The sequence below is a fragment of the Trachemys scripta genome, chromosome 11 (assembly GCF_013100865.1).
Source record: "Trachemys scripta elegans isolate TJP31775 chromosome 11, CAS_Tse_1.0, whole genome shotgun sequence".
NCBI classification, from domain to species: Eukaryota; Metazoa; Chordata; order Testudines; family Emydidae; genus Trachemys; species Trachemys scripta.
Genome location: NC_048308.1, coordinates 36,195,087 through 36,223,020, shown reverse-complemented (window position 1 = coordinate 36,223,020; position 27,934 = coordinate 36,195,087). Strand labels below are relative to the sequence as shown.

The 27,934-nt window shown below is 39.6% G+C and overlaps 1 protein-coding gene across 3 annotated transcripts in view; it reads left to right on the top strand.

Annotated features, from left to right (window-relative positions):
* Window positions 1-2,320: 2,320 nt before the first annotated feature.
* Window positions 2,321-27,934, top strand: part of LRP2 (LDL receptor related protein 2) — a 187,660-nt gene continuing 162,046 nt past the window's right edge. For all 3 annotated transcript variants that reach the window (XM_034785710.1, XM_034785709.1, XM_034785708.1), the window contains exons 1-3: window positions 2,321-2,583; window positions 23,976-24,083; window positions 26,049-26,171. In XM_034785710.1, the coding sequence (XP_034641601.1) occupies window positions 2,490-2,583; window positions 23,976-24,083; window positions 26,049-26,171 (325 nt within the window). In that variant the 5' untranslated portion in view covers window positions 2,321-2,489. The remainder of the gene's footprint in view (window positions 2,584-23,975; window positions 24,084-26,048; window positions 26,172-27,934) is intronic.

Here is a 27,934-nt window from a genome sequence, read left to right as displayed (position 1 = left end):
CCCTGTTCATATTTGGGAACCGGTGATCTTTCTACAGCTAGGGGAGGAAATGTGGACAATGCGTTTGCCTCTGAGATTAAGTAGGAACTCCCCTCGCTTTTGTGCTGATTTCAATTAAAATCTTAATCTCTAAATCCACTCCAGATAAAAATACTTTTGAAAATTCTCTGTACTGAATGGACGCAAACATCTCAAGGCAGAACAACGCGCGTCATATTATTCACTAACTGGCTGGGGTTCCAAGCGCTGGAGCTCTCTACAGTGGCTGGCTACGTTATTTATCCATAACCCTGTCTTGCTTTCAGTTCCTGTGGTAGTGCCGGGCTAGCAGCAGTACGTGCTTGGGCGTGAATTGGTCAGACTCTTCCGTTCTAATTAAATGTAGCCAATCTGTGTGTTTGCTTTTCAGACACCCATTTCTATAGAAAGGATCGGCTGTACCCCCGTGTGTGGATCCCGTCCTACGACCTCCCCTTGGCGTTGTTGTGGGATTAAAGCAGAGCGGCCCCATACACAAACGCAGCTGGTTCCGTTTGGTCAGCCTGAGACACTTGCTGTGAAACTACGACAAGAATTCCAGTAAATTGGCAACACTTTCACACAAAGAAAACAACAATAGGAGAAGTCCTTCCGTGCAGAAAGGAATGTTTCAAGCACTGTTCTCCTACAGTGAAAGGAGACAGGGAGGGAAGGAGGAGAGAGATTTGAAGAGGGCAGTTTCCCCCCGCCCCCCTTCTCAGCAGCTCTGGATCTTGTGATGGAGAGATCTTATCCTCTCTCTGATTCAGAGGTGCCAGGAAACTCATTGAATATTCTGATCTGCCCCAGTGTTTCTTGTGGCTTGACCCCGGTGCTGTGTCGTACCACTACACCAAGCAGCCCTGAACCTGCATAAATCACAACCCTGCAAAGCCTACACTCCACATCTTATCTTTCTTATTCCCCCTCCCTTTTCTCCTCTAGCATGATAGATATTAGAAAATCCTTACGGAAACTTTTGTGGGATTAGGGTCCTAAGCGATCAACGCAAAGAAAAATCCATATCTCCCAATCAACAACAAAACAGCCGTGTATAAATTACAGGCACTTTGGAAATTTAATTCTGTGACAGGACCAAGAAAAAGTTAAGTAATGTTTCAGAAATGTCTGTCAAACTCTACAAACAAGCCCTGCAGTTTAATATAAACGGTAAACTTTATGCAAACAATATAAGGAGTTTGTATAGATGGAGGTAATTAAAATGAATAGGACCAATCATGTTACGAGATAAATGCATCTCTCCCTCTCGCTGATACCGTGATTTATACAACAATCCCTTATTCCTGAAATACACGAGTATGTTGTGTTTGGGATTGAGAGGGGAGGGCTAAGTGAAGTTCACCACCTAACATTTTATCGTGATAAATTTCCTCTCCAAAAGAACTACCGTGCCACTGTGAGTCATGTTAAGCTACACGATCTCTCAGTAGTTTTAACAGAATTATAAATACTGTTAGTTAACATCATTTCTGTGTGATACTCCCGGTACTGCCTTTCCATCACAATCTTCTGACGGGCTCCGAAAATATGTCAACCAGATTAGAGTGGAGGGTAATCTCGGAAAAATGCAAACATATCCCATCGTTCCCCTTTCGAATGATGATTTGTCATAGTTTTCTATAGTAGTCTTGTATCTAATTCCTGAAATGGCAACAATATCTGAACCCTGGATGGATATTTTACCCGTGATTTATTGTGTACCTGTGACACAAAGACCCCCTTACCAAAGGCAGGATCGTCACAGTACCCTCTGTTGACAAATTTAGGAGCAGGGATATTAAAGTTTCCCTTAGCAATAGCTTCACACTCGGCCCAAGTGTTTTGTGAGACTGACTTTCTCGCCTGGGAAATTCATGAAAGGCTCTGGTGGAGAAATAACATTCATTCTGTGACTGTCAAGACTTCAACAGCGTTTTAGAGGTGATTGGCCGCGTCTCTTTATGGACTAATCAACGAAATCAGCGTTTTAAACTTTACACCCATGTCTGAATGTAATGACTTGTTCTAAAGCCTTTATAAGGCTCCTTCGTTAACTCCTTTTATTGTTTGTCAGTTGGGACACTGGAGTCTGAGGAGCATCAAATGCTGTTTGCTATTTGAAATCATGCCGGATCTGGCCAAAATGTATTGTAAAGCTACACCAGTGGGATGTAAAAAGTCATTGGAGTGCATTGGTGTGAAAGCATCCCTCCTACCCGGCAAAGTGCGCGCGGAAGGAGGGGCCAAGGCAGCCTGTGGCTGCAGGGGCCTGGAGCAATGCCTGATTCCCTCATGCTAGTTCCGGGGCTGCTGGGTATAAAGAGCTTTATGCAATGTCTGGAGGGTGGGAGTTTCGTCTGCACCTAGCGGGATAAGAAAAAGACACCAGGCGGCTTGGGCTGTTGCAGGGCCGAGCAGCCTTCCTGAGCCCAGCCGCCAGCTTCCCAGGGAGCTGGAGCATCCCAGCCCAGATGGGATCTCGCCATAGGATGGACGGAGCAGCAGCAGCTTCTTGCAAAGTGCTCATATTATTCACTGCATGCATCATGCAGGCTAGTGGCCAAGGTAAGCCCCCTACTGCAGCCTCGTCTGAGTGGGGCTCGGGGCGCTCCCTGGCCCCTCGGGAACGCCAGGGGGAAGGCGAGGGTCTGTAAGGGAGCTGTGTCCCCGGAGGGCTAGAGCAGCAGGAGGTGACTCTTCCCAGAAGTTGTTTATCCTGTAGTGGAAAGTAGAGCGAGCCCGGGGGCTGTAAGAAGCGAGCCCAGCGTTTTCTGTGACAGCTCCTCCTCAGGCTGGTTTCGTCCTTTGCTTCCCCCGGGGTGGTTCTTTACCCAAGGAAGGGGTCTAAGTCCTCGCGGGGAGCAGTCGTTTGGAAGGGCCGTTCAGGCGGTGCAAATCCAACGCAAAGTCACGCAGGGCTTTCATTTTCTGGAGATGCAATGGAGAGAGAAGCCTTTAACTGGGGGGAGCGCTCCTTGCAAGGAGGCCGGCCAGGGCTCCGTGCATAAAGGAGGGCAAGACAATCGCCGTGCCCTGGCGCTTGCTACTGAAACGTGTTTAGTGCCCCGGAGAACATCTATAAAGATCTGTGTGTGGCCGTGTTGCCGGCCCCTCTCAACGCACCAAACGCAGGTGGTTTGGAAGCCCAAAGTGAGCAGGCTGAGTGAGTCCCCCCAGTTTCTAAGAGCTGGTTTTGCAACCAGCTCCTCGGTAAAGCTGCACCTCGAGATGTGTTCCATTAGGCAAACACAGGCTTTGCTATGTTTATTTGCACTGATTGTGCATGTGCAACGTGTACGTGTCTGTTGTATGTGTAACAGATGCGGTATGTTATAAAAAGAGTCTAATAAAGAAACAGATGCTTAGTCTGGAGCACAATAAGCTTCCCTCAGTCCCAGACACAGATTTGAAGTTGGGAGAGAGAGAACTTTTTCTCTGGGCTTTGCTGTTGCTAGGTTACATTGGGGAGCATGTGACTGGCAGAGCAGGCTGAGCACTATAGGCTGCGCCGCCGCCTACTCTGGTACTAATCTGGCTGCTGGGATGGAGGAGTCCTATCTCCACTCACTCACTCCCACCCTGTAACTGCAGCCCATCTCTTCCTGTCTCGCCCCTTCCCTCTCCACACAATGCAATTGCCCCACAATTAAAATGAAACCCCTTATTGTTCCAGCAGGATGAGGTGAAGTGAATTTCCTGGGCCACATCTATTGGTAGCCCCACTGTTTTATGTGTGAGGGTTAGGTGGATGTATTCAAATTGTTAATCTGCTTTCTTTGCTCAACTCTTAGTGTAAGCTTCTTAGAGGGAATCAAGTAAGTAATTATACAGCAACTGCTGCTAACAGCTCCCTTTTCTGAGCAGGGAAGTAGTTAGGAGATAGCTAATGTACAGCAGGAGCATTGCAAAAGCTCCAGCCAAAGAGGTCACACTGGGTAGAGAGCTAATTCCTTTGCACTCTTATTTACACTGCATAGAACTGAACCTGCAGTGCTGACTTAAATACTTATTTCCTTGTGCTACAGCCACTTTGAAAAAATTAGGACACATGTATAATAGATGTGAATGTGAATTTACCAATTATTTGGTAAAGTGAGGGGAAAATCTTGAATTGGCACCCAACAGCAGAGCAGGTGTTAAGAATTTTGCAGTGCTGGATGTAACAATGATCAGAATAACTATGCTAATGAGATGATGTAATGTTAGTAATGAAGTCTATGGTAATACCTGTGTTAAACTTCTTAGTAGTAGTATTGTCAACTCTTGGGATTCTTATTCCAAGTCTCACAGTATTTGGTGTTTTTCTTAAAACTTTAGTTCTTGGAATCCTGTGATTATGTGAGGATTTCAGCTTTCATTTAAAAAAAAAAGTGATTGTAGACCTTGTGGTTGCAGAGAGAAACTTGAAAACATGACCCAAATGTACACTATCATCTCAAAAATCAGAAGCCCCCCATTCAAAACCCCCCTCAATTTTTAATTAAAAAAAAGTATTTTATGATTTTTAATCCAGTCTCATGATATTTTGAAGGATGACTCATAATTTTTGAATACTGGCAATTTGAATTTGGGAGTACTGAGTGGAAACTGGATGTTTCCAGAAGCCTAAGAAGACTCAGTTTGATCTGAGTGCTTATGCCTATATTAAGCAGTGTTGTGCCTTCTCCCTTGACAAATCTGACTCCTGAATGTTTGTTAAACATGCTACTGGATAAATGGAGAGAAAAAATGACTCCTCTCACTGTCCAAAGTTGCACAGGAACTGATCCTGCAACCTGTTACTCATGCCAGCAGTCTTTATTATTTAGGATTACTGTCATGGGTAAAGATTACAAGATGGGGTCCATACTCTGTCTAATTTAAGTTCTGTCACTGTGGTATCCTAAAGTAGCATTTTATAGAGAATTATAGAAGCAATATTTTATATTACAACAGGATTTCATTTTGAAGAATCCCAAAGCACTTCAGACATCCACCTGTACAGCACTGGTGAAATGCAGCCATATGTTGGGTGGACATTGTGGTGCACAGCAGTGTGTGAAGGGCAAATTTGGATTAATATCATCAAGGCAAATGTCTGAATTTACAAAAGAACCTGGCAGTCTTTAAGGATTTGTGTACTCACACAGTACTCCATTTATCTGGTATTTATTATGGGACTCCTGGAAGGACTGACTCTAGTCTGCTATGATATGACCTTCTAGTTCCTGGGAGTGTAGGTGTCTCAAACCTTGCTGCTCTTAATAGTTCACTTCCATAGGCAATGTTTTCTGTCTGTGTTCTTGTTTTCTCTTTATAGTTTTCTCTTTATAGTGGTTATCCATGAATAAGAAACCTATTTTCCCTTCTTAGAAGGAACGTACCTCCTTGGACACTCAAATTTACCTCCAACTCACACAAACCCGATTTTATTAAATAACATTTTTGTAACCTATGTTCACTTAATCACAAATCAGTTAAGCTTCCTACATGACTGTTTTTTCTGGAGTGCCTTATTTTGGTTCAAATTCAGAAGAGATGACACACGTGTCAGAAAATGAATATATATAAGTAGTAAAGTAACTAGCATGTATTTGGCATTCAGTTGATAGGCAAAATGAGGTAAAATACATTGTAAGGAGGAGGATGACAAGGATTTAGCAGGAAAAGCATAAGGTAGTGGAGCTCCCACTTTATCTGATATGCTCCTGTTAACTACTTTTCCTGCTACACCACTTCAGTCTCCTCAGTGTGCAAGTTGCATTCATTTTTCCACCATCTCAATATCAAACTACTGCAAGATATAAAACATTGTCGCTCATACCTGTTTTCTGCAAAATTCCCATTGACTTCAGTAGGCCCAGGATTTCACCCCAATGTGTAATTTACATCAACATTTAAATCACTGCTTTGAATCTGGTCTTGTCTGTATCTTTACATTTCCTCAGTACTCTTCCCTGCATTGCATTAAATGGCAAGACATTTTTTCGTATATCTTGGCCAGATCCTCTTTAGTTTACCAGATTAAGAGTCCAGTCCAAGTCAGCGGGACTTGTGTGAGCAATGATTGCAGAACTGCGCTCTGCATTTCCATAGTTAATAAGTAATATCATGATATTGGTCTAAACCTTCATGATGCTGGAGAGGTGAGCATTTCTGGTGATAGCCTTTCACCTTACACGGACACACTTGTTTGGTCTGTGAATCCTCTGGATACTAAAATGCATACAGCTGCCTGAATGCACACTACAATTAAGTTGATTTCCAACTTTTGGTCTATTCCTCCTTTTTCAGTAGTTCATAATTTCCTGAAGCAAAATCCTCATGGGCTGAGATTTTTCCATGGTTGGTCTCAGGCTAGAGGTGAAGTTTTTTTTATAAAGTTTTAACAAATCTGATTCATCTATTTTATGTGTATATTGAAAAAAATCTATATCCTTCCCAGTATAACCTGATCAAAAATTTTGCAAATGGTAACACAATTCCTTAGATCACTGAGATCTAAGTTATAAGCCAAGTTTGAAGCAAATTGGTAGAGTAATTTTAAAGGAAAGGGGAGAAATCTTGGCCCCATTACAAGTAAAGGGAAAACTCCAGTTAATTTCAGTGGGGCCAAACTTCTATCCAGGAGAATTTAAATTTGGACATTTTGCACTTGCACAGTTGAATTTTGCTGCATGAGCCATGATTTACTTAATTTAAGGGTTTAAAATAAACTTCAGAGTTATTTGACAAATAATATGGAATGGTTTTAGGAGAGACTGTATTTTAAGTCTGTATTCAGAGCAGAGTTAAGGTTGAAACTTCAGCTGTAATATTACAATTCCTGTCTTTTGAGTGCTTGATTGCAAAACCTTAAAATGTTAAAGCTTCTTTGTTCAAAATAAAAATGTAATTCTGCTACATGTATGAAAAAGTGATGTTCGCTTACATAGTGGCATCATATGTGATAAACAGAGGTTTATAGCTTTTATGTATATTAGTGAATTCACATTCTTTGACAATTTTTTGGCCAACCTCCATTTCGTGCAAGTTTAAAATTGGCCCATGTACCTGCATGTACAAACCACAAATTGGATATTTAGGTGAGCAATTATAAATCTCTGTGTGCAAATGCGAGCACTGAGTGATATAAAAAGTAGTAATATTTGGGGTTTGCTTATGCATGCACAACTGAAAATGTGTCCTGTGTTTAAATGAGGTATGGTAGAAAAGCAAATCCCTTAACAAACAATGGTAGTGAACAACTTTGGGCAACAAGAATATTCTCTCAAAAGGAGGAGGTGATTTCAAAGCCTTCTAAAGTGTAAAACAGGGGCATACAATGGCAGAGTGGATTATATTAGGATACAAAAGTGAACTCTGTTCACTTCCAGGTAGCCAGTTTAAATCCAGCCTAGGGCTGGATGTACAGTGGCCTCTATAAAATTAATAGGTGATCACAGTCCATATCCTGGTGGATAGGTGTCCACATCTCAGAAACCACAATCACATTTGGCATGAATTGACACTTTTGCTGATAGTTTCACAAATGAGGCCAAGAAATAAAAGGGCATGGATGGTTCTGATAGACCAGAACTGCTACATATTGCTGGGGTTATACGGTGAAGCTTGCACTGCTACTACAGTCTCTACTATCTCTGTTCTGTGCATGGGTAGAAGCCCAGGAGGTCTGAGCAGAAGAGTATGTCCCTTGCATAGAGCCCCTGGGTGAAAGCCCCTACTCTGAGGTTTTACACAGGGGAGGGAGGATTTGGGCCTTAAGGGGGAAAAAAAAGCCAAGTAGGTGTTTTGAAAAGAAAATGAGTACAGTCCAGTTTACAGTCTGTACTGCTGGTAAAGGCAGATATGGGAGAGGACCTTTGGATTGAACTGTTTATCAAAATCCTGCACTTTAGTATAATTTTCTTGTACTCTGTCAGTGAACATTTATAAGAGGAATGCTAGGCTTGAGCTGCTCTGACAGAAATCAACAGCAGAATACCCTCTGACCTAATGGGAGCAGGATTGGAACCTCTGATTTGGGGATGGGGAGTTGTGATGGCTTGAAAATTAAAAATACGCATCAGTGAAACACATTACAGTCTTTTCACGTTTTAGTTGATAAAAGTGACATTGCTATGAACTTAATGTCAGTATTCGTTTTCGTAAGTTTTTTTTTAAATGAGTAATCTACTTTTAGTACTTATCTTGATCTTTCTTTAATTATTTACTCCTTTTCTATATTCTGGGCAGTGAACTATATCAGGAATTTGCTAAGTAATCACCTAAAGTGAAGAATAGGATTAAAAAACAAAATTTCAGTTAAAAATTGAAAGCAGTAATTAGATGACACCTGGTTAGACTTAGATTCTTCACTGACTGCTAGAATTACAGTAAATAATTAAGCTGCAGTCAAGACAAACAGGGACAGGACATCCAAGGAGATTTGAGCTAAGATAGATGTGCAGCATATGCAACACTTCCTATACAACAAACCAAAACCTTCTTTTATATATTGAGCTGACTGGAAATTTGAGCAATGAAATCCCACTTTAATCCAGATTTACTTTTCATGTGTTTTGCAGGAAATGAGCAAAGATTCATTGAGGGGGAGGGAGAAGTTGTGGGAAGTTAGAATGCAATTTCATTAAAGCCTTTTAATTCTTTTCTTTTTGGGCTTCCTAGATTGACGTGAAATCAATCATGCTGTTCTGAGCCTTTACCCTGTATACGCCTTTTGCATTGTTAGATTATTGGGAGATCAAAGATCACTAGTGTTTGTTTTTTCTTCTAGTTATTTAGGGCCAAATCTGTGGGTCTTTCAGTATTTTACTCAGGGAAATGTCTGTTGAAGTCAGTTGATTACAAACTTCAGGGTTTGACTGCCAGTAATAAGTTTTGCCCAGCATTCCCCACACATTTTTGAATCAATATCTTCCATCTTTGACTAATATTGCATCCAGTACTGTTCACTTTTATTGAACAAAACAAAACCTGTTTCAGGACCGGAAAACTGTTAAAGCTCTTCAGAATTACAGATGCAGAATCCCCGATCTCCTAATTTTAAATTCTGCTTAAAAACTGATGGCACAATATAACCTTCTGAGTGGAAGCTGAAAAAGAAACAACACTTTCTAGAAGATTCGTTGGTGAGAAGCATTGAAGATTTTTCTTAATTAATCATCTACAGGTTGACACATGTATAAAGACTAGCTAATGTTGTGTCACTGTGGTTAACTAGCTATGGCAATCTAAGTCAATTATCTGCTTGTTAATAGTTTACATTAAGTCTGGCAAATAAAGAATGGAAATGTCATACTTTTAAAACTAAAATATATCTCTTGATATAACTTCTTAATGATACATCATGGATTTTTTTTTTCCTTTTTCAGTCTTACGAGATATCTTGAACCAATTCCAGCTTGATTCTCCTCTCACTTAAACTAGTTTAATTGCATTGATTCAGCTGAGCTACTTCTGATGTGCACTAGTGTAAGGGAAGCGAGTATCAGAACCAGACACTAAAAAGTAGGTGGTAACAATTTCTTTTAATACTTTACCATATTTTGAGATCTGGTCTGAAGTCCACTCTCTTACTGAAATGTTCAGTTTATTAATTGGCTTTTGCTCCTCCAGCTCAGCACATTTTTTGGAATTATTTCAAAAAATGAAGCTTAATGACTAAACATGGAAATGTTGAATGGAATGGATAGCCTTCAGCGGGGTCCACAATAAGCTTTTATTGTTGGTATCAAGCTTTTTAATGTTTTCTTTGTTTTGCAATTCTTAAACTGGATTTGAGATCTAAGGATCACTATTAGTAGTTTGGTCTAGATTTAAAAAAAAGACACGTAAGAGTTAATGGAGACTGATTTCATTTTCTGAACAGTTGTATTTTAGCAGTAATAATCTGGTTGGTTTGAATTTGATTGACTGTATTGTTATAAACTCCTATTTAAGATCAACGGGATCAGATCCTCAGCTGGATCCTCAGTAAATGGGTTTAGCCAGTTGATGTGCTCTCATTTTTTTTTCATATTTGGATAAGCCTTGTTCCACACAGATACACCCCAGTTCCAGCCTGGAGCCCCAGATGCTGTTTGGGTACGGGATCTGCTTGTATATTACAGGTTGCAGGATTGGGGCCATTATTGTGGTTTGCAGCATGGTTAGAACAAACCAATTTGTATCATATACAGATGTTGCAGGAATCAAAATAATAATAATATAATAATGTCTAGCACTTATGGAGTGATTTTCATCTTCAAAAAACCTTGATACACATTTACTGATCAAGGAAATATACCTTGTAATAACCTCGCGACCTCCTGAGGGGTCTCGACTCCCGGTTTGAGAACCCCTGAAATATACTATTGTGATTCTCCTTTGGTTTGGGGAAGTAAGGGCTACGGAATCGGGCCTTATACTCACGTGAACAATCCTTTCAGGCATGCCTAAAATAGGAAAGTTTACCCCAAAAATTCCAGTTGGTGCTCCCACCATGTCAGTACCAGTGAGAGCTCTCATTTAATTGTGACTGGAATTATGACTAGTGCTGTGTCAACTGAACCTACTCTTTAGTAAGCTTAACTAACATGTAAGCCCCCGGAGCCTTGCTTACAGTAGGGCTCCCATCAGAGCTACAAGGAACTAGTGTTAGCACTAGTGGGAATACTTTGGTAAAATTCTCTCATGTAAGCATAGCACTTGACTTCAAAGGGGCTGCTCATGTGTTTACTTTTGAGCAAAGATTGCAGGATTGGACCCAATATATGATACAATAAACAAGATGGAAGATTTAAAACCATGACAAGAATGCTACTGTAACTAATATTGGCATTTTTGCTATATGAAAAGGCTATTCATGCATTAATTTTTACTTTTACGAGGTATAATAGGCTTTTAAACTATTGCACTTGTAGTGAATAGGGTACATACTGGTCTGAAATTAGCAGACGTGCTTCTGGCATTTTGCTTGTGATTGTAGGAGCTTTCTTTATTAGTTTTTCAGATTCTGCCCTTCCTGTCTCTTTTCAAAGGAGCCCCAGGGCGCCCTTTAAAAACCTGGCCCACTTCACCATTTAAAACCAGTTTAGCTCCTAATATTGTGTAAATGCACTGAAGCACTAATATTCTTTTCATTACCTCTGTGGCTACTTGAAAGGTATTCACTGTAGTAATTAATCTGGGTGTTGACAAATGTGAACTGGCAGAACACCAGGAAATCTGAATTGAATCTCAGATACCCGTTGAGGGGCTATTCTGTCTTCCTTACTGAGGCAAAAAGCCCATTTCTCCAGTGTGAGTTTTGCCTGAGTGAGGAGGACAGCACTGGGGCCAAACTCCCTGAGCCCTTGCTAGGGAGTTATCTCCTGCTATGGGATTTGTCCTGTGACTGAATGGAGTCGAGTATATAGAAGTGGCTGCCTAATAGTGCAAATAAAAAATTGCTATGACCCTTCTGACCTAGTTTGGGTGTGGCAAATGCATCAAAACTTTAATGCCCGAAGTGCTTTAGGAATTTGGATATCTCTTTGGAGAAGAAACAGGCACTTTAATAATTTACAAATAATTAAACACCCTAAAGTAAACAATAGCAATAGTAAAATTTGAAAACGGATGACTCATGATAGCTAAGTATCATACCTATTAGCGGTAACGGTTACATATCTGTTTTGCCCCTGACACTTCACCTTTTTGTTTCTGTTTAAATGCTCCTATTGCCTAGTCCGATAGAAAAATCAGCCTGGTTATCACCACACTAAAGCCCCGATCCTGAAAAGACTTATGGAAATGCTTAATTTATTCACTGGGAATAGTCACATTGACTTCCATAGGACTACTCATTGTGCATAAAGAGTTAAATAAGAGTATGTCTACACTGCAATAAAACACCCATGGCATGGCTGCGACTGGTCCAGGTCAGCTGACGTGGTTTGTGAGGCATGGACTGCAGTGCTGTTGGGCTTGTGCTGGAGCCTGGATTTGAGACCGTGTGAGAAGAAAATTAAAGTTGAGGCCAGGTCTACACCAGAAAAGGTTAGCCAGTAGAGCTATGCCCAGTATAGCTATAGCAGCTATACACTATATTTACACCAACCCACCCTCCCAGTGTAGACGGAGCTCCTAGTGGTAAAATGTGCTTTTGCCCATATAGTTTATACAGTTCCAGTCTTCAGTCCTTACCTGGGCCAAACTTCCGTTGAAGCCAATGTTTGCTTTTGTCTGCATATAGACTGTCTGCAGCAATGGGTCTGTTTCTTTCAAAAGATGAATGGAATGGTTAAAAACTGGGCAGATAAGGGGTCCAATCCTGCATCCCTTATTTTTGTGAGTAGTTGCATTGGGCTTAGTGAAAAAGGGCAGCAGGACAGGATCCAAGGATTTTACATGGGTAAATGCTTGAGGCAAAGACAGCATAATTTAAATCCTTATGGCTTGCTTCTGCTCCTGCTGAAATCAGTGGGAGTTTTGCCATTTACTTCAGTGGCAGTAGGGTTAGACTCCCCATATTAAAAACAAGTGTGGCACAAATATTTTATAGAAAGAATAATAAATGGATGGAATTAGTTAACAAAATGGGCCATTGAGGCAAGCATGAGCAGTGTTTAAATTAGGGAACAAACAGTTTTCTAGAAGACCGAACATAGGGGCCAAACCCAACTTGCCTTACTTGCCTGGGCAGTTCCATTAGTTACAGTGGTGCTACTTGAGTGGTAAAGGCAAGCAGGATTTGGCCATAGATATGTGGATGTGCTGTGTGGAGAGAAGTATCTTTTCCTTTGTGCACTTAAAACTTGCATTTAACTAACACCTAAAATTATTTTTTCTTGCATTGAAGAATTTATGAGAATATTCCCCAATAAAGTTGGCTCAATACAGGCATTTTTTTTCCAAATTATTATATGTTATGTGTCTTCTTAAATATAGCAGTGAAATATATAATGGATTTTTAAAAGTGAGTTATTTAAGATTCAGTCTTGCCTAGTGCATTAGGAAAGCCTCATTTCGGGCTGATACCTGGAGCTGCCAGGCTCATCACCTCTTAGGATAGATAACTTAATTGCATCCAATCTAATTAGATCTGGCAGTGGCATGAGATTTAATTTTGAAAGCAAGCAGCTGATTGGATAGGAAGTTTATTAAAAGTACCTCAAAACCATTCAACTAAAAGTGGCTTGCTGAGAGGATGGTTTTGTAGCTTGAAACTGCATTCATCAGAATTTCCCAATGGTGTATACTATACATGACATGTCAGAGTTATCTGAGCATGGGTTTTGTCATTGTTTTCCACATGCTATACAGTTGTAAATACTTCCAATTCGTGGAGGTTTTCACACTTGGTCCCCCATTGCCCAATTGTTATTCTGTAGCAGCCTTGGGGCTATTAGCCAGTTTCATTCTTATGAAAATGCTTGGGATGCTTCTTTTTGTGAGTAGTTGAGGGTGCCTTTTACTTTCTTCCAGTTTGCTTGTTCTTCCTCCTCCTCATGTAATTTGGTCAATTAGAATAGATTTTTGCATATTTAATGTGTTTCACAACAAAGAGATTTTGAACAGCAATAGTAGAGCTCAGCAGAGTGTGCTTCACTAGAGATCCACAGTGTGTGCTTCACTTATCCAGCTAATACAATCACAGCTGATTTATATGGATTAAGATACCAAATGTGAAGGCAACTGGTTAATATTATCCAATTTAGTGCAAAACATGTTCTTTCCGTATAGTGTATCTGAAACCATTGACATTTTGTAAAGGCTAGTAGTTCTTACCAAAAATTCTGACTCTTTAAAGTTAATCACAAAATAAATTTTGTAAAATTAGAGTACAACTAATTTTATACTGGATACCTTTAAAAGTACTTTAATAAAAAATTATAATAAAGAAAGAATTTGTAAAGATAGATTCATGACAGGTTCTCTATGGTTTGATCCTCTTTTTGTTGAAGAATAGGGGAAACTTCCTTCGATGGATGCAGGCTCATGTCCTATATGATTAAGGGATGTATACTTTAGAAGTAATGGGAAACGTTACCTTTTACATTTAGGTCATCTACCTATTACATTAAGCCCACATTAATAAAGATTATTTCTTATTTCTGCTTTCTTAAAGGATGAGGGTGATGCAGATTTGCTGGGTTTTTTTTTAGTTCATTGGTAGAAACAAGCCGTGGATTTTTAAAGAAAACTTCATGAATATAGAAGTGTAGTTAGATCAAAATGAAGATAAGAATATGAACACATGCATGCATATACATAGGCATAATATATGATTTATTTTTAAGTGTTAGAAAGCTTTTTTCACATTTAGTATTGGTGTTTCTGATTAAGCATGACCTAAATTTATAAAAAATATCTTAACTTTTCAGTATTATTGGAATCAGTGATAAATAATATCTAGGTAGCATAACTTTATTCGAACACATGAACTTTATTTACAAGTTGGATTGTTTTGGAAGTTGATCTCTTACAGGTTAAATGGTTCATTTATGACTTGTCTGAAAACCAAGAGCTTGTTCCCCCTATTATTAGTTCAAATTCATATTTGGAGAAAATTAAAAATAAATAGATTTGTTAGGAAATTAATTTTAACAGCCTATTTGCATTTGTAGAATTTTTCAGTTAAAAGAGCTAAGTGAAGTTATAGAGGATGAGGATTATGAATATCTTGAATGTTGCTAGGAGGCATTTACAGTGTCATTCCTTTGAACTTCATGTCTGCAGGAGAGTTGAACCCTTTTTTCTTTGCAGGAAAGCTTTTCTGCTTAGTTTCAGTAGATTAAAATCCTGAATTTCTTTAATTCTAGGATTTATGTAAAGGCATTCTCAGAAATGAACCTATAGCCTCCCCTTTATCACTGTATTAAAATAACTGGAAAATAAAAAGGTTATCGTTTGACCTACATAAAATGACGATATTCTAATTGTTAAAAGAGTTTGCATGAATGTTATTAAGATGACATTTGGTACTGAAGTTTTCCTTTCACATAGATACAATAAGTGTGTGTGTGGGGTGCATGTGCACACACAGATGCAAAATATGCACAGTACTTTTTGGAATCCAGCATCTAGTAATGCAGAATATACCCCAATTCTCTGCTGGTGTATATTGGCCTCGCTCCACTGACTTCAATGGAGCTATGCTGATTTACACCAACAGAGGATCTTGTCCCCTACATGCCTAGATAGAAATCCCTTTTTTGTACTGAGAGCACACAGTACTTTTTGCTAACCTGTTTCAATAGAGGAAACTATACAAACCTGACATCGTCCTCTCTGAAACACTGTACTTCTGAATTTACCTTGAATGATATGCACCTTTGTTGTTTTTGTATATGCAAGATACATTGCATTAAGAACACCCGAGTAAAATGAGAATTAACAAAAATAGGATCCTGGGGTCCCTTCTGAGTGTATAGACACATTCAGTGCAACTCTTTATGGAAACCATGGTGGGGGGGAAGCATAGGTGTAGTTTGACTTCTATAATTTTTTTTGGGGGGGGGGGGAGCTCTAGTCAGGCCAATGGGGCTTCTTGTGGGGGATGGGGGTACAAATTCCACGCTTGCCTGTGGCTTTCAGTTTGGTGGGAGTCATGCCCCCTGTCCTCCCCCACAAACTATGTCCATTGGGGAAAGGACAGGATTTGTCCCTCTCAAAGGGGCAGGGCAGCTGATTGTATAAAATCAAAACAGGTATCACACAGAGATATCCGAGATGGAGCAGTCTCCAGGTGGGCTCATGGAAAGAAATGTACAAATAAGAGAGAAAACAAATTTCCCCCTCCTATTATCCTCCTTCCCCCTTGCTTCCTCTCCCCCCACAAATATCCACAGCTGATATCAGATTTAGTAATATCAAATCAAATTATTTGACTTAATTGTGTGGAATCATCACAGTTTTTTAGGGAGGGAGATGGGCAAGAAATGACATTTTCTGCAATTTGGCAAGATATAAAAAAGCCTTCACCATTGGTTTTTGCTTAATTTTGAGAAAGTCCCACAATTAAGATTGGGTAGCTAGACATCCAACCCAAGATAGGGTTAGTGGAGAATTGGACCCTTTGCTTTTCAAGTTAAATCTTTCTTTTCTAAGCATATAGTATATGACCTCTGTCCCAGAAGTCTGAGTTATTTCTGAAGTGTCCAAATCTTGCTTTGCCTTCAGATCATATTGTATAGCTTTATTCCACAACTACAGTCTTCCTTATTTTCCTAATTCTGTAGTATTCAAGTCGCAAATGGAAAAGAGAATGTAACAAGTGCAACACATTCCCCACATTAGCTGGAAAAGATATAGCATGGGAAATACACATGCACTGTAATCAATAAGGAGCTGATTTCCGAGGTGCAAATGCAAAATTCAGCACTCTGAGACATCGTGTGGCTTTTTTTTAATAACAGTTTGAGATCCATATGCAAATAGATTCCAGTCACTATATATTTAGGCATTTTGCTATCTTTACAGATATATAACTAATTATCCAAGTACAATTTCATGAATGCTGGAAATACTCATTTTAATTTACTGGGTCAGAACACTGTGTACAAGAGAGCAAAACAGAATGGAAATTGCTTAGGCCAAATGTCATGTGGAATGTTTTGCAGTGTTCTGAAAGTCAGGTTGTACTCTTTCTGGAACGAGGCACGGCCCAAGTGCCTTAACAGAATGAGAAAGCCATGTTGTGATATGTCATTCGCTTCACTGAGCCCTATATAACCCTAATTTCACTCAGTTACAGTACATATTGATCAGGCATATAACATTCCTAGACTGGCTGTAATTTGGGAATGAGACAGTCAGAGACAATATGTGTGAAACCAAGCCCCCCTCCTCCCGTCAGAGAAACCCATGAGAGGGGGCCATATGGTAGGAAAACTCAGCAAAGGGAACCTTGCAGAGTTGTCTCCAAATAGATGGGGTAAAGGTTGGGTTTACCATGCTTCCTAGCAAAGGCAAAGGGGTTTCTGACCCCAGAATCCACATATTCCCCCAAAATCTACATAGATTTCCGGATGGAAACCTCTGTTCATTCCATGGGGGCAAACACCACCCATCAATTTGAGGAAAACTCTGCAAAGCTTTCCTGGATGAGTTTTTCTTTCATCTGGTTTATTCTTGGACTTTCTGCAGGATAGGTTTATTCTCCCTTTAAACCCTGATGGTAACTGTGGTTAGTGTTGCATGAGTGACGAACGGTATTCATTTGGATCTGCATGGTCCGACAGTACAATCAACACATGCACCAGTTGGAAATGTATTTGCTAACATTTTACCTATCCTTAGGGTGACCACATTTTCCCAAAGGGAAAACAGGACACCCCCAGGCTGGCCCGAGCTCCCCCTCGCCACCCCTGCGTACAAGGCTGGCCTGAGCCCTCCCTGCCTCCTGCTCACGGGGGGCCAGACTCAGGACCACTCCCCACTGGCACCCATGGCCGGCCTGAGCCCCCCAGCCGCCCACCCGTGACCCCCTCCCCCCACATGTGGGGCTGGTCTGAGCCCCCCTGCTGCCCTCCTGTGTGGGGGGCTGGTCCTCCAAGTCCCCCCTACTGCCCACCCATGTGCGCGGCTGTCCAAGGCCCCCCCTCATCCCCGTGTGTGGGGTTGTCTGATGCCCTCTCCTGTCTGCACACATGGCGGGCCAGCCATCCCTAGCCGCTCTCCCTAGTCCTCTCTCCAGTGTAGGGCTGATGTTGCCACTTGCGCGCCCCCCCCCATACATTCCTCCACGCCTGCTAGGGGTCCCACCCCACTTTTTTAACAAAACTGGGCTTTTGTACCATTTGCTCTTGCCAAGTTTCCAAATATTCAATCTAGAAAGACATGTTTCCTGCCCCAAAGAGCTTGCTGTCCAAAGGTCATCTGTACCACATGCCTTTTAATAACAAGGCACAATAACATGGCTGAAGGGTATTCTGTTTTAAAGTGATTTTTTGTTTGAATAATTTGCCTTTAATACCGATACATTATTTGATAGAGTATTAATTTTGTGTAGATTTATTTTTGCAATGAAATATCAATTTAATGTATAAATGTGGAATTTAACAGCATAATTTTGCCAGGTACCACTTTGTTTCTCATTATGAGCTACTCTATTTGCTCCTTCTGCATGTTTCTTATAACTTTAATTGGCAACACAATACTAATATTTATCATCATATAGCACACAACACACACTAATCATCACCAAACTGTATATATTTTACAAATGAAGACTATAGCAGGGTGTACTCGCTCTTTAAAATTAGGTGAGGGACCCTCCTGGGCCAGTATTATCCCATTCCAGAAACCCTTACAATTGAACAGGGGATGTGATCATCGAGGGGGACACCACTCAGACTGCTGGCTGCTTCTGGCCAGATACTGGTGGTCTGTGAGCAGGATTGGCTGGAATGTCCCTCATTCCCTCACTACACAGGGAACCTTGTCCATGGTTCAGGACAGTCCCCTTCCAATCCTTCCTTGAACACGGTTTCTTGGGAAATTTTGTCCCCTGAGCAGTCATAACAGTAGTCCTAGGCTGGGGCTAAGCATGCTAGCACTTGAGAGGCCTATATAAATAGCATTTTTCGAGCACTCAAGATTGTTAGGTTGGCTGGGAGATGCAACCTCATTAGGAAATGAGACCTAGAATCTGCCAGTTTACTATTACTAGTACACCAAATAATTTTAAAGAAACTAAGGTTTAAATTTACATGAATGTTTTTTTTTAAAATAGGAGTATCTTAAGTATTTAATAATCCGCAGTTTTCTTTTTGTGGAGAAAAAGCAGTCTTGTGTCATGTTAGAAAGCTTGCATCAGTATGTGATCTGTGAGTGGGTTCTTGTGGTGGAAGAAAAGCAAGCAAAGGGTCTTAGCTGATTTGTTTTTCTTTCTTTCTTTCTTTTCTTTGAATTCATATGGAGTTTTCCTTGTTCCTTTATTATGTGAGAGAAGGTGAATAAAAGTGCCTAGTCTACTCATTGAATACAAACTCTAAAGCTTCAGGTCCAGATCAGCTCCTATGTCTTTCTTGTAAGACAGCATTTGGTTATCTCCCTGGACAGCTTTTTCCAAATTTCAGTTTAGCGTGTGGCACTGTGCATCACGTTTGGGCCTGAACATAAACGATTTGAATATAGACTTTAGATTTCAATCTAAATATTTATCCAAATATATATTAGGATTGAGTATGAGTCAAATGTGAATATGGGTCAAATATATAGCATAGGAATAGGAAAGTCCTAACAAACTGCCTTTATGCTGAAAATCCATAAGGGATCAGAACCTACAAATTAAAGATAGCCTCCAGCTTCCAAAACCTCTATGCTGAAAGAGCTTTGTACTACCCCCACCCGCTGCCACCTGGCAGAGTTCCACATGGGCTAGTGTGGCATTGGATAGTGTCTATTAGCTGGTGAATGGAGCTTTACTACTATTCTCAGGGGGTCACTGGGTCTGTATTTAGCATCAGCTTCATTTAAACACTTTAACCCCATGCAGTCAATGGGCCAAATTCTCTATCCATTTCACCAGTGTAAATCTAGAATAACTCCATTAAAGACAAGGGGGATTACTCCAGATTTACACTGATGTAAATGAAAATTTTGCCCTAAATTGTCTTGGGGAATATAAACAATTGCATTAAATAATACAGCTATCCAGGCGTGGTATTGTGGTAGAGTAATGCTTTATATTCTGCATCTGTTTTGATACCAAATATAGTTTCATCTTTAATATTGAATTAAAGGCCAGGATCACTGCCGTGGTTATAAGTATTTTGCTTGGTTCATAATTTGCCCCCAAATCTTTTGCTCCTCACAGGATCACTCTATAATGCTTTAGACTAATAGAAAGTCATAGTCCTGCATAATCTTGTGTACGAGTAGCTTACTTTGTGCCATGGAAATTGGCCTTCTCTGTTTTGACCTAAGTGGATTGTGAATCCCAGACATCTTTACTCAGGAGACTATTACAAGAGAATCCCAGACACAGACAGCTACAGAAGGTGCAGCAGCAGTTGTAGCTTAAGGACCAGAGACAGCAAGTCTAGCAGAAGCCTCAGGAACAGTACACTCTCTGTATATTTCCCAAGGGATAAATTTTAAGCTATGGGCTGGATTCTTCAGTGCAATATTGCTTTATAATAAAGTGGATGTGGTAGCTTTGTTTTTTCCATTTGCTTTCTTGAATCCCTAAAAATTGATATGGGCATTCATCAATTTTTGAAAAGTCAGAAGCCATACTATTTAAAAAAACAACCACCTCGGATTCTGCTTTGCATGGGTTCTTCTGGGATTCACAAAATCTTACCATCTGTCTTTTTGGTCTGTATGTGAGTGATAGTTTCACCACAGTTTGATGGGTAAAAAAATATAATCAAATTAAAGCAAGGAAAAATAATTCTCCGGATTTTGAACTTTCAAAAGTCACCTAGACATTTCATCTTAGCAAATATGAAGCAAGACAATAAAGACTAAATTTTAATTATTTGTTGTGTATTTTTAAACCCAACAACTATTTCCTGCAGGAATCTTGCTAACAGGATTCTGTTTGCCTGAGAGAAGTATCTGGCTTTATCAGCATCTGCCATGGTAAATCAGAATTTCTATTGAAATTAGCTCATTAGTATTAATTTTTGGCAGTCGTGGACTAATTTATGAACTGTCTTACCATTTTAAAAAGGGCACTTATTAAAAAGAAACTCTTTGATACAATAGAGTGTCAATAGTTACTAACTCCTCAGTGAATCCAGTCTTCACCTTAAACAATGTCAATTAACAAGAGAACACCCCTTACCTTCCAACATCTCCCTCCTAGTATAGAGCAACAGATTCTGTATCCATATGTGGCATAGCACTTACTAATGCACTTAGTCCTGTTGGCTTTGGTGGACTACTCATGTGAGTAAGTGCTATTCATTGTGAGTAATGGTTCCAGAATATGCCCCCAAATTAATTCTTTAGTTTAACAAGTATAACTGCCTCTTACATCAGTTCAGCCCTTGAACACAAACTATTATAAAGCCTGCAGAAGCTGGTTTTAGTAGATGATGTCAATTTCTATGTTGAATCAAGGGCCATGTTTCTATGGGTTGTCACTTGGAGTTATTTCTGAAATTATTTGTATTGATTTAATCAGTCATTTTACTGTTAATTTTTTTTTGGACGGTGGACATTTCTAGCAATGGATACAATAATTGTGTGTACTCTGCATACTTCCTCCTTTTGATGACCAGAATTTCTTTTGATCACAGTTTAAAAAACCAACATACCTTTTAAAACCTTGGTGAGAAATGTCTTTGAACCTGCAGATCACTGTTACCTCTTTATTACCCGTAATTTATTTTCAACCAGATCCCTCTGCCTTTTTATTAAATAAACAATCATTTTGTACTATCTAATGTACTAGTACTTTTGTACTAAGAGGATGCAAAGCAATGATATGTGAAGCATCAGTTTGTTTTGCTTTTTTGAAAAGTTATTTCAGAACCCTAGCCTTCAAGGAGAAATAAGCAAGCATGGACGATTACATTTGAAAAGACTAATACCATAATTAAATTAATTATAATAGGTCTGCTGATGAATTGTATAAATGGGCATTGGTACAGTACTTACTGTATGTAGTTCTGAGTGACTTGAACTATAATTTTTAAAAGTATTACAGAGTATAAAAGAACTGGTTGGTTTGCAAATACTCTGTTAACATTCAATTACATTTTTTTATACTCTATGAAGTCTGCTGTATTTATAATGCTTTCCAAAAAGTGTAACCAGTGTTATCTCATTTTATGTCACCATAAGGATATGTTTAATAACTTAGTAGAAGAAAGGAAAAAGAAAATATTAGTATTATAGACAATGCTTAACATTTACTGGTTAATTATTTGAAACTAATGATATAATGTACAATGAAATTATTTTCCACGCTGTTTGTTTTTAAGCATATACTTTTCCCACTTAGAAACCTGAAACCCTTTGGATGTTGATTAAACTCTAGATTGTAATTTCTTTTTCAGTCAGGTGCTATTAGGATTCTTGTGTTCTTGGATGCTACTGATGCAATAAATGTAGAAACAGATTGTTTTACTTCCAATAATAGTTCTAATTGATACATTGTTTAATATATGCTGTGTTTAACAGTTAAACTTTAAAAAGGCCCTTAAAGTCTCACATTGAAATGTTGTCTTGTAAGGCAGAATTTAGTGAGAGGGTCTGGGATTCCAGGATGAACTTGTACATTCTTTCAGGGCATTTTTGCAAGGGAGGTTGTTGTGTTTTAAAGGTAGTTGATAAGAGACCTGCACCACCAACCCCAGACCTGCACCACCAACCACCATCATACATTAGTCTATAGAAGGTATTTGGGTGTACATACTCCTGTACCACTCGGTACCACCATTCATCTGAGTGCAATTTTTGACCATTTGCAGGATACATTATAAATCAGGATGTCACTACCAGACAATCAGATTTCAACATTCCTTGCATAAAGTAGCTTGCTTATATCCTTTAGGAATACATCACTTAACTGTGCTTATGTGACCCTGTTGGTATGTCTGGTTTTACATGAAAGTTAGGGTAACACATTGTTTATTTATGTCATTGTGAATTCAAGAGTAGGTGTCTGTGCTTTATATTTACTAAAGTTATCTCCTTTGGACAAGTCACTTGGAATAATTGAATGGTAATTTCATCACTTGATTATTAATTAAAACAGGAAATTGCTTTTTCTTAGTTGTTCTAAGAGTTGATCTTTGCTACAAACTCTGTTCTTTCAGTATTCCTTGCTTCAGGGTGCTGACTGAGGCTATGTGAAACAGAACTTTGTGAACCTAATTATGAGTTACAACTTCTCAGTTTTGGGGACCAGAAGATTGGCTAAATGTTCACCTTCTCTCCCCTATGACTTAGATCATGTTTCCCCTAGTGGCTATGAACAGTGTATTTTATTCTCTTACACATGGGAGCAAGAACTGTCTGATCAGGTCTTCAATCCACAGACGTAGCAAATAGGGTGGTGGCTTTTAGAGTCTGATTGACAGCAGATCAGATTTTCATCAGTCAGAAAGTTTTAAAGCTCAGATTCTTGTTTTAAAAAAGCTACTAAGATGTTAATTGGCGATATATTTCCCTATACCTCACAGAGGTAGACTTTATATATTATGTTTTTATTTTAAAAAAAATCTGTATCCAAGTTTTGAAACCAGATACCAGTATAGGGCTGGCAAAATGAGATTTCCACTGCAGCTAAATGGATTAACTCTGAGGTGTGTGTTTCTTTTTTTTTCTTTTGTATTTTTCTTAAATACTTAGGAACTACAAGGAGGTGGGGGGTGCAGGTGGGGGGGACTAATGTTTAGCCTCCAGAAATGATGTGGAAAGCCATTTTCCTCCTTCATTTAAGTCTGTATAATCTGAGTCCATGAAATGAAAATGGACATTTTTTGTCTTAATAGGCTTCCAGCTTCTTCATTTTGAAAAAAGGGGGGAGGGATAGCTCAGTGGTTTGAGCATTGGCCTGCTAAACCCAGGGTTGTGAGTTCAATCCTTGAGGGGGCCACTTGGGGATCTGGGGCAAAATCAGTACTTGGTCCTGCTAGTGAAGGCAGGGGGCTGGACTCAATGACCTTTCAGGATCTCTTCCAGTTCTAGGAGATGGGATGGGATACCTGGCAAACCTTTTCTTGGCTTTTTTTCTTTTACCCCTTTGACTTAAAGTAGACTATTGAAGGAGACTGTACAACAGGCTAGACAGGAACAGCCTTCTATATTAAGAGTTATTACACTTGAATGTTGGGTCAAATTCTGCTCTCTCGTACGTCAGGGCAACCTTACTGAAATACAGTGGGCTTGCCTGGGTGTAACTGAGTGTGGAATTTGGCCCACTGTTTTATCTGAAAAAGTGTGTTTAAAATGATTGTTCTCAATGTGTCCCTGAATTGTTGATGGGAACAATCTCCCATATCAGTTCTGATGTGATAAATCAAGTTTCTTGGTTTGCTGTTTGGTTGCAGGGTGTGAGAGTGGGCAGTTCCGCTGTGGAAATGGCCGTTGTATTCCTGCAGAGTGGAGGTGCGATGGAGCAAAGGACTGTTCAGATGATACGGATGAAGCTGGCTGTCGTAAGTGGAATATTCACTGTGTTAATTCAAAGCATTTCCACTTTTTTACAGTATTCAGAATTCTCAGCTACCACGATGCTCATGATGAGGAGCCTGTTAATTCTTAGAGAGAGAGAACAAAGATGGTGTAAAACTCCTGGTTTGGTGGGCAATGGCTTTGGAATCTAATTGAGACTCATTTTTCTTGAGTTCTGTAGTAACGGTTCTATGGATATTAGAATATTGCCAAATTTCCAACTCATCCTTAGAAAGAGATTCAGGTCACATGCTGCACTTCCCTCCAATATCCATGGCCTATGTCTAATAAGGACATCTCTTCTGATGTCTGTGGACTCTAAGCATGCGTAGACGGCTAATTGATATTACTTCAATGAACCTGAACGGTGCGCACATACAGACAGTCTTCAGCATGGATACAACCTTTGGTATTCATGGCCACTCGAGTTCACGAGAGGGCATCATACACATTTAATTGGTTCACTGTATCATGTATGAAAAAAGGTTCTGTGACTCTTGACAGATTTCAGTTGAATCACTATGGCGATTTTTGAAATGTTTGTAAAAAATGTTACAAACAGGAAGAAACGATTCCCCATTTTCAGAAACCCATCTGTGTTTTGCCATCTGCCAGCACTCTTCTAGGTTTCGGAACCCTTTGTGGTAGGTAGTCTATGCTACAGTTAGGCCAGGTTTTGTCCTTGAGTTGATTTGCAGTGAAAAGGCTAATTTACATTGTTTCCTCCCACATTGGATAGGCTCTTCTCAGCTTGAGCCCTGCAGTAATTGGGGGTAGTTCCTGCAGCCAGACTGGCTGATTTTCTGATTAATAGGTCAGCCAAGTGCAAAGCCAAGGGTGTTTTGGATGAAGAATATCTTGCATTAGAAGTAATCGCCATTCTGAGTCAACTGGCCATGTCACTGAGATATTTAAGTCTGAATGATTTCCTCTGAGACAGGAGCCATGGTGCTATTGAACAAACTACTGAGCAAAACTTCCATTAACTTCAGTCAGACCAGAATTGCACTCCTAGTGTATTTGCTTAAATAAGTGAAGTTGTTTTTGTTTTCATCTTCTTACATTTGGACATAAAAATAAAAGATGAGGGGGTGAAAATGAATTTCAGTTTTGTTTAATTGGCTTATCTTGTTTTTTAATTCTACTCACATAGTATAATGATGGGGCCATATAAGTACCTACACAGATTTTAAATCAACAGAACACAAATATGTTTTTAAAATGAAACTCAATATTCATTTTTGTTCCTGAAACAGGAATCCAAAATAATATTTATGATATGCAGCTAAACCATTTCCTTGCATCTAATTTAATTATGCATTTTTCATCTATGAAGCTGCAATACAGCGTCACATCACTTCTTTAAATGGCTTCTTTACATAGTTGGGTAATCCCTAAATCTCATCCCATGGGCTCAGGCTGTTGCTGGGTTGGCTTGCAATGCTTGTGAACTGGCAAAGTCTGAAGACATGATCTCAGGGAGAAGGGTCATTAAACAGAGAGGCCGTGCACAAATCAAACTGGATGGTGTTGTGCTAGTGAATCACAAGATGAGTATTAACTAGGCGAGGCAAACTGTTCCAGAGTTAGGTTCAAACGTTTATTTTGTCTCTCTTTGTGCTCACTGTTTTTTTTTTTTTTGTCCTTTCTCTTTTTTTAATAGCCACCTATAAAGTAATCAAAAGAGCAGGGACAGTAGAACTTAAACTATTCTAAGCTCACCTGTGCATCATGAATCCACTAATGAAAATCATGTGCTTAATTTGGAAGAGGCCTCTCCCTTTAGCTCAAAAGTTTTAGGTCTTGTCCAAGAACTGTAATCCCAGGGTAGAACGTTTCATTTCTATTCTTTTGACTACAGGTGTCTCAGGTGTTTAGTTCATGCAAGTGAAGCACACTCTCCTGAATAAACATTGTGAAATAACAAATGATTTGCTTGTTTTTACTAGCACAACCTACCTGTGAGGGAAATCAATTTCAGTGTCAGACTGATGGAGAGTGTATTCCACAGTCATGGGTTTGTGATGATGAGGAGGACTGTGAAGATGGCTCAGATGAGCATCAACAATGCCGTAAGTACTTCCGTCAGAACATTATACCAGCATCATGAAAGTGCAAACCATTTGTAGGTGAACGTATTGATTACGTAAAGCGCATGCGTGTGCGCGCACACACACAAACAAATAAACCAGGCTAGTGGAAGCATAGCAACTTTTTATCAGAGTGATCTCTCTTATAAAAAAAGAAACTATACATTTCTCCCTGGAAAAGGTTTGGAATCTATAAAAGGAAAAATAAGTAAATCTCTAAGTAGAGAAGCATAATTAAGGGACGTTAAATAAATCTTTAGAGAGATTCTAATGCCATATCTGGTGAAGCTCTTCAATAAGATACTAGACAGACATTGCAATCTTACACTCTATAATGAACAGCGCTGTTATTCCTTATATTCAGATCCCAAAAAGTCCTGACATTGGCTAATAGTCTTATGTTCCATTATCACTTAGATAGCTTAAAGCTAGTACATAAGTCCTGTTAATATTTCAGTTTGAAAAGGAAATATTTTGATGATACTTTTTGTATTAATCATGCATGGATTGGCATTTCTGAACAAAATATTTAACGTTCCCTTTCTTTCTTATGCCATAGAAACAAACACAGTGATTTGAGTGATTTGGCTGCTGCACATTAGGCCAAATTTTGCCCTTAGATCATTATCATTTGGTAGTATGTGGGATGTGGGGGGTCCAAACAATAGCTGCGTAGACTGTCAGCCCTTCATCAGTTAAGACTGAGCCAATCACAACACGTCCTCCAATCTTTGTATTGTATTGTATTCCAAACAATAGCTATAACCCATTTTTGGTATATCATTAGAAAACAAATGACTTCTGATTGAGTAGGATGGGGCTTATTTACTTTTCTTCTTGCACAGATTGGTTTTGATCCTAAGATTTGATATTTTATTCAAACTATCTAAATATCCCTACAGTTAGTAAGCCAAATTCTGCTCAGTAACAACTGTTAAACCCCACTGACTTTGGTGGATTTTCATGAGTGTAACTTAGATCAGAATTTGGATCACAGGCCAGGCACATAGTCTTAAAACTTCATTTCTATCTTGCTGCAGAGGGGAATAAAGCTGGTCTGTCTTTTGCCCCCATTCTCCTTTGCGTACGTGATGCAGCCACTAGTTAGTTATATATCTACTAAGGACAGAGTAGATAATAAGGTCAAAATCCAATGACGGCTTTAAGTCAAGATTTGAACTGGGTCACTGTAACTTGCCTTCGTTCTATGTGTGCCCATTAATTGTGAACAGTTTTGAAAGTGCCCCTCAATGATTGCACAATAAAATCCTGCTGCTTCTGCTTTGAAGCCACCTCTGGGAATATGCATTGATGCTAATTAATTCAAGGCACTTTTGTATTGCTCCTTCCTAGAATGCGTGAAACTTTTTTGTCCATGAGCGCTATTCTGACAGGCGCACACAATTGGAATGAAGAGAAGTTTGTTTTACTTTCTCACTTTTCTAACTGGGTTAGTGCCCTAACAGCAGAGCCCATGATATGAGCACTAGAAGAAGGCATAGAGAAGGGAAGAAGGCATAGAGAGTCTCTGTACAAGAGTAGACCAGCATTCCATATAGCACTTTCCAGAACATGGGGGGGGGGGGGGGAACAAGTTAGCATATCCGCTAAAGGCATTACAGCCACAAGAGAGCATGGTCTACTGACTAAAGGCAAGATCATGCTCCACTTTCCTGCATGTAGGCAATGGTAGATAGGCTTGAGATTGCATGCCACTTTGGCCATCCTGAACTATCCTGCAGTAC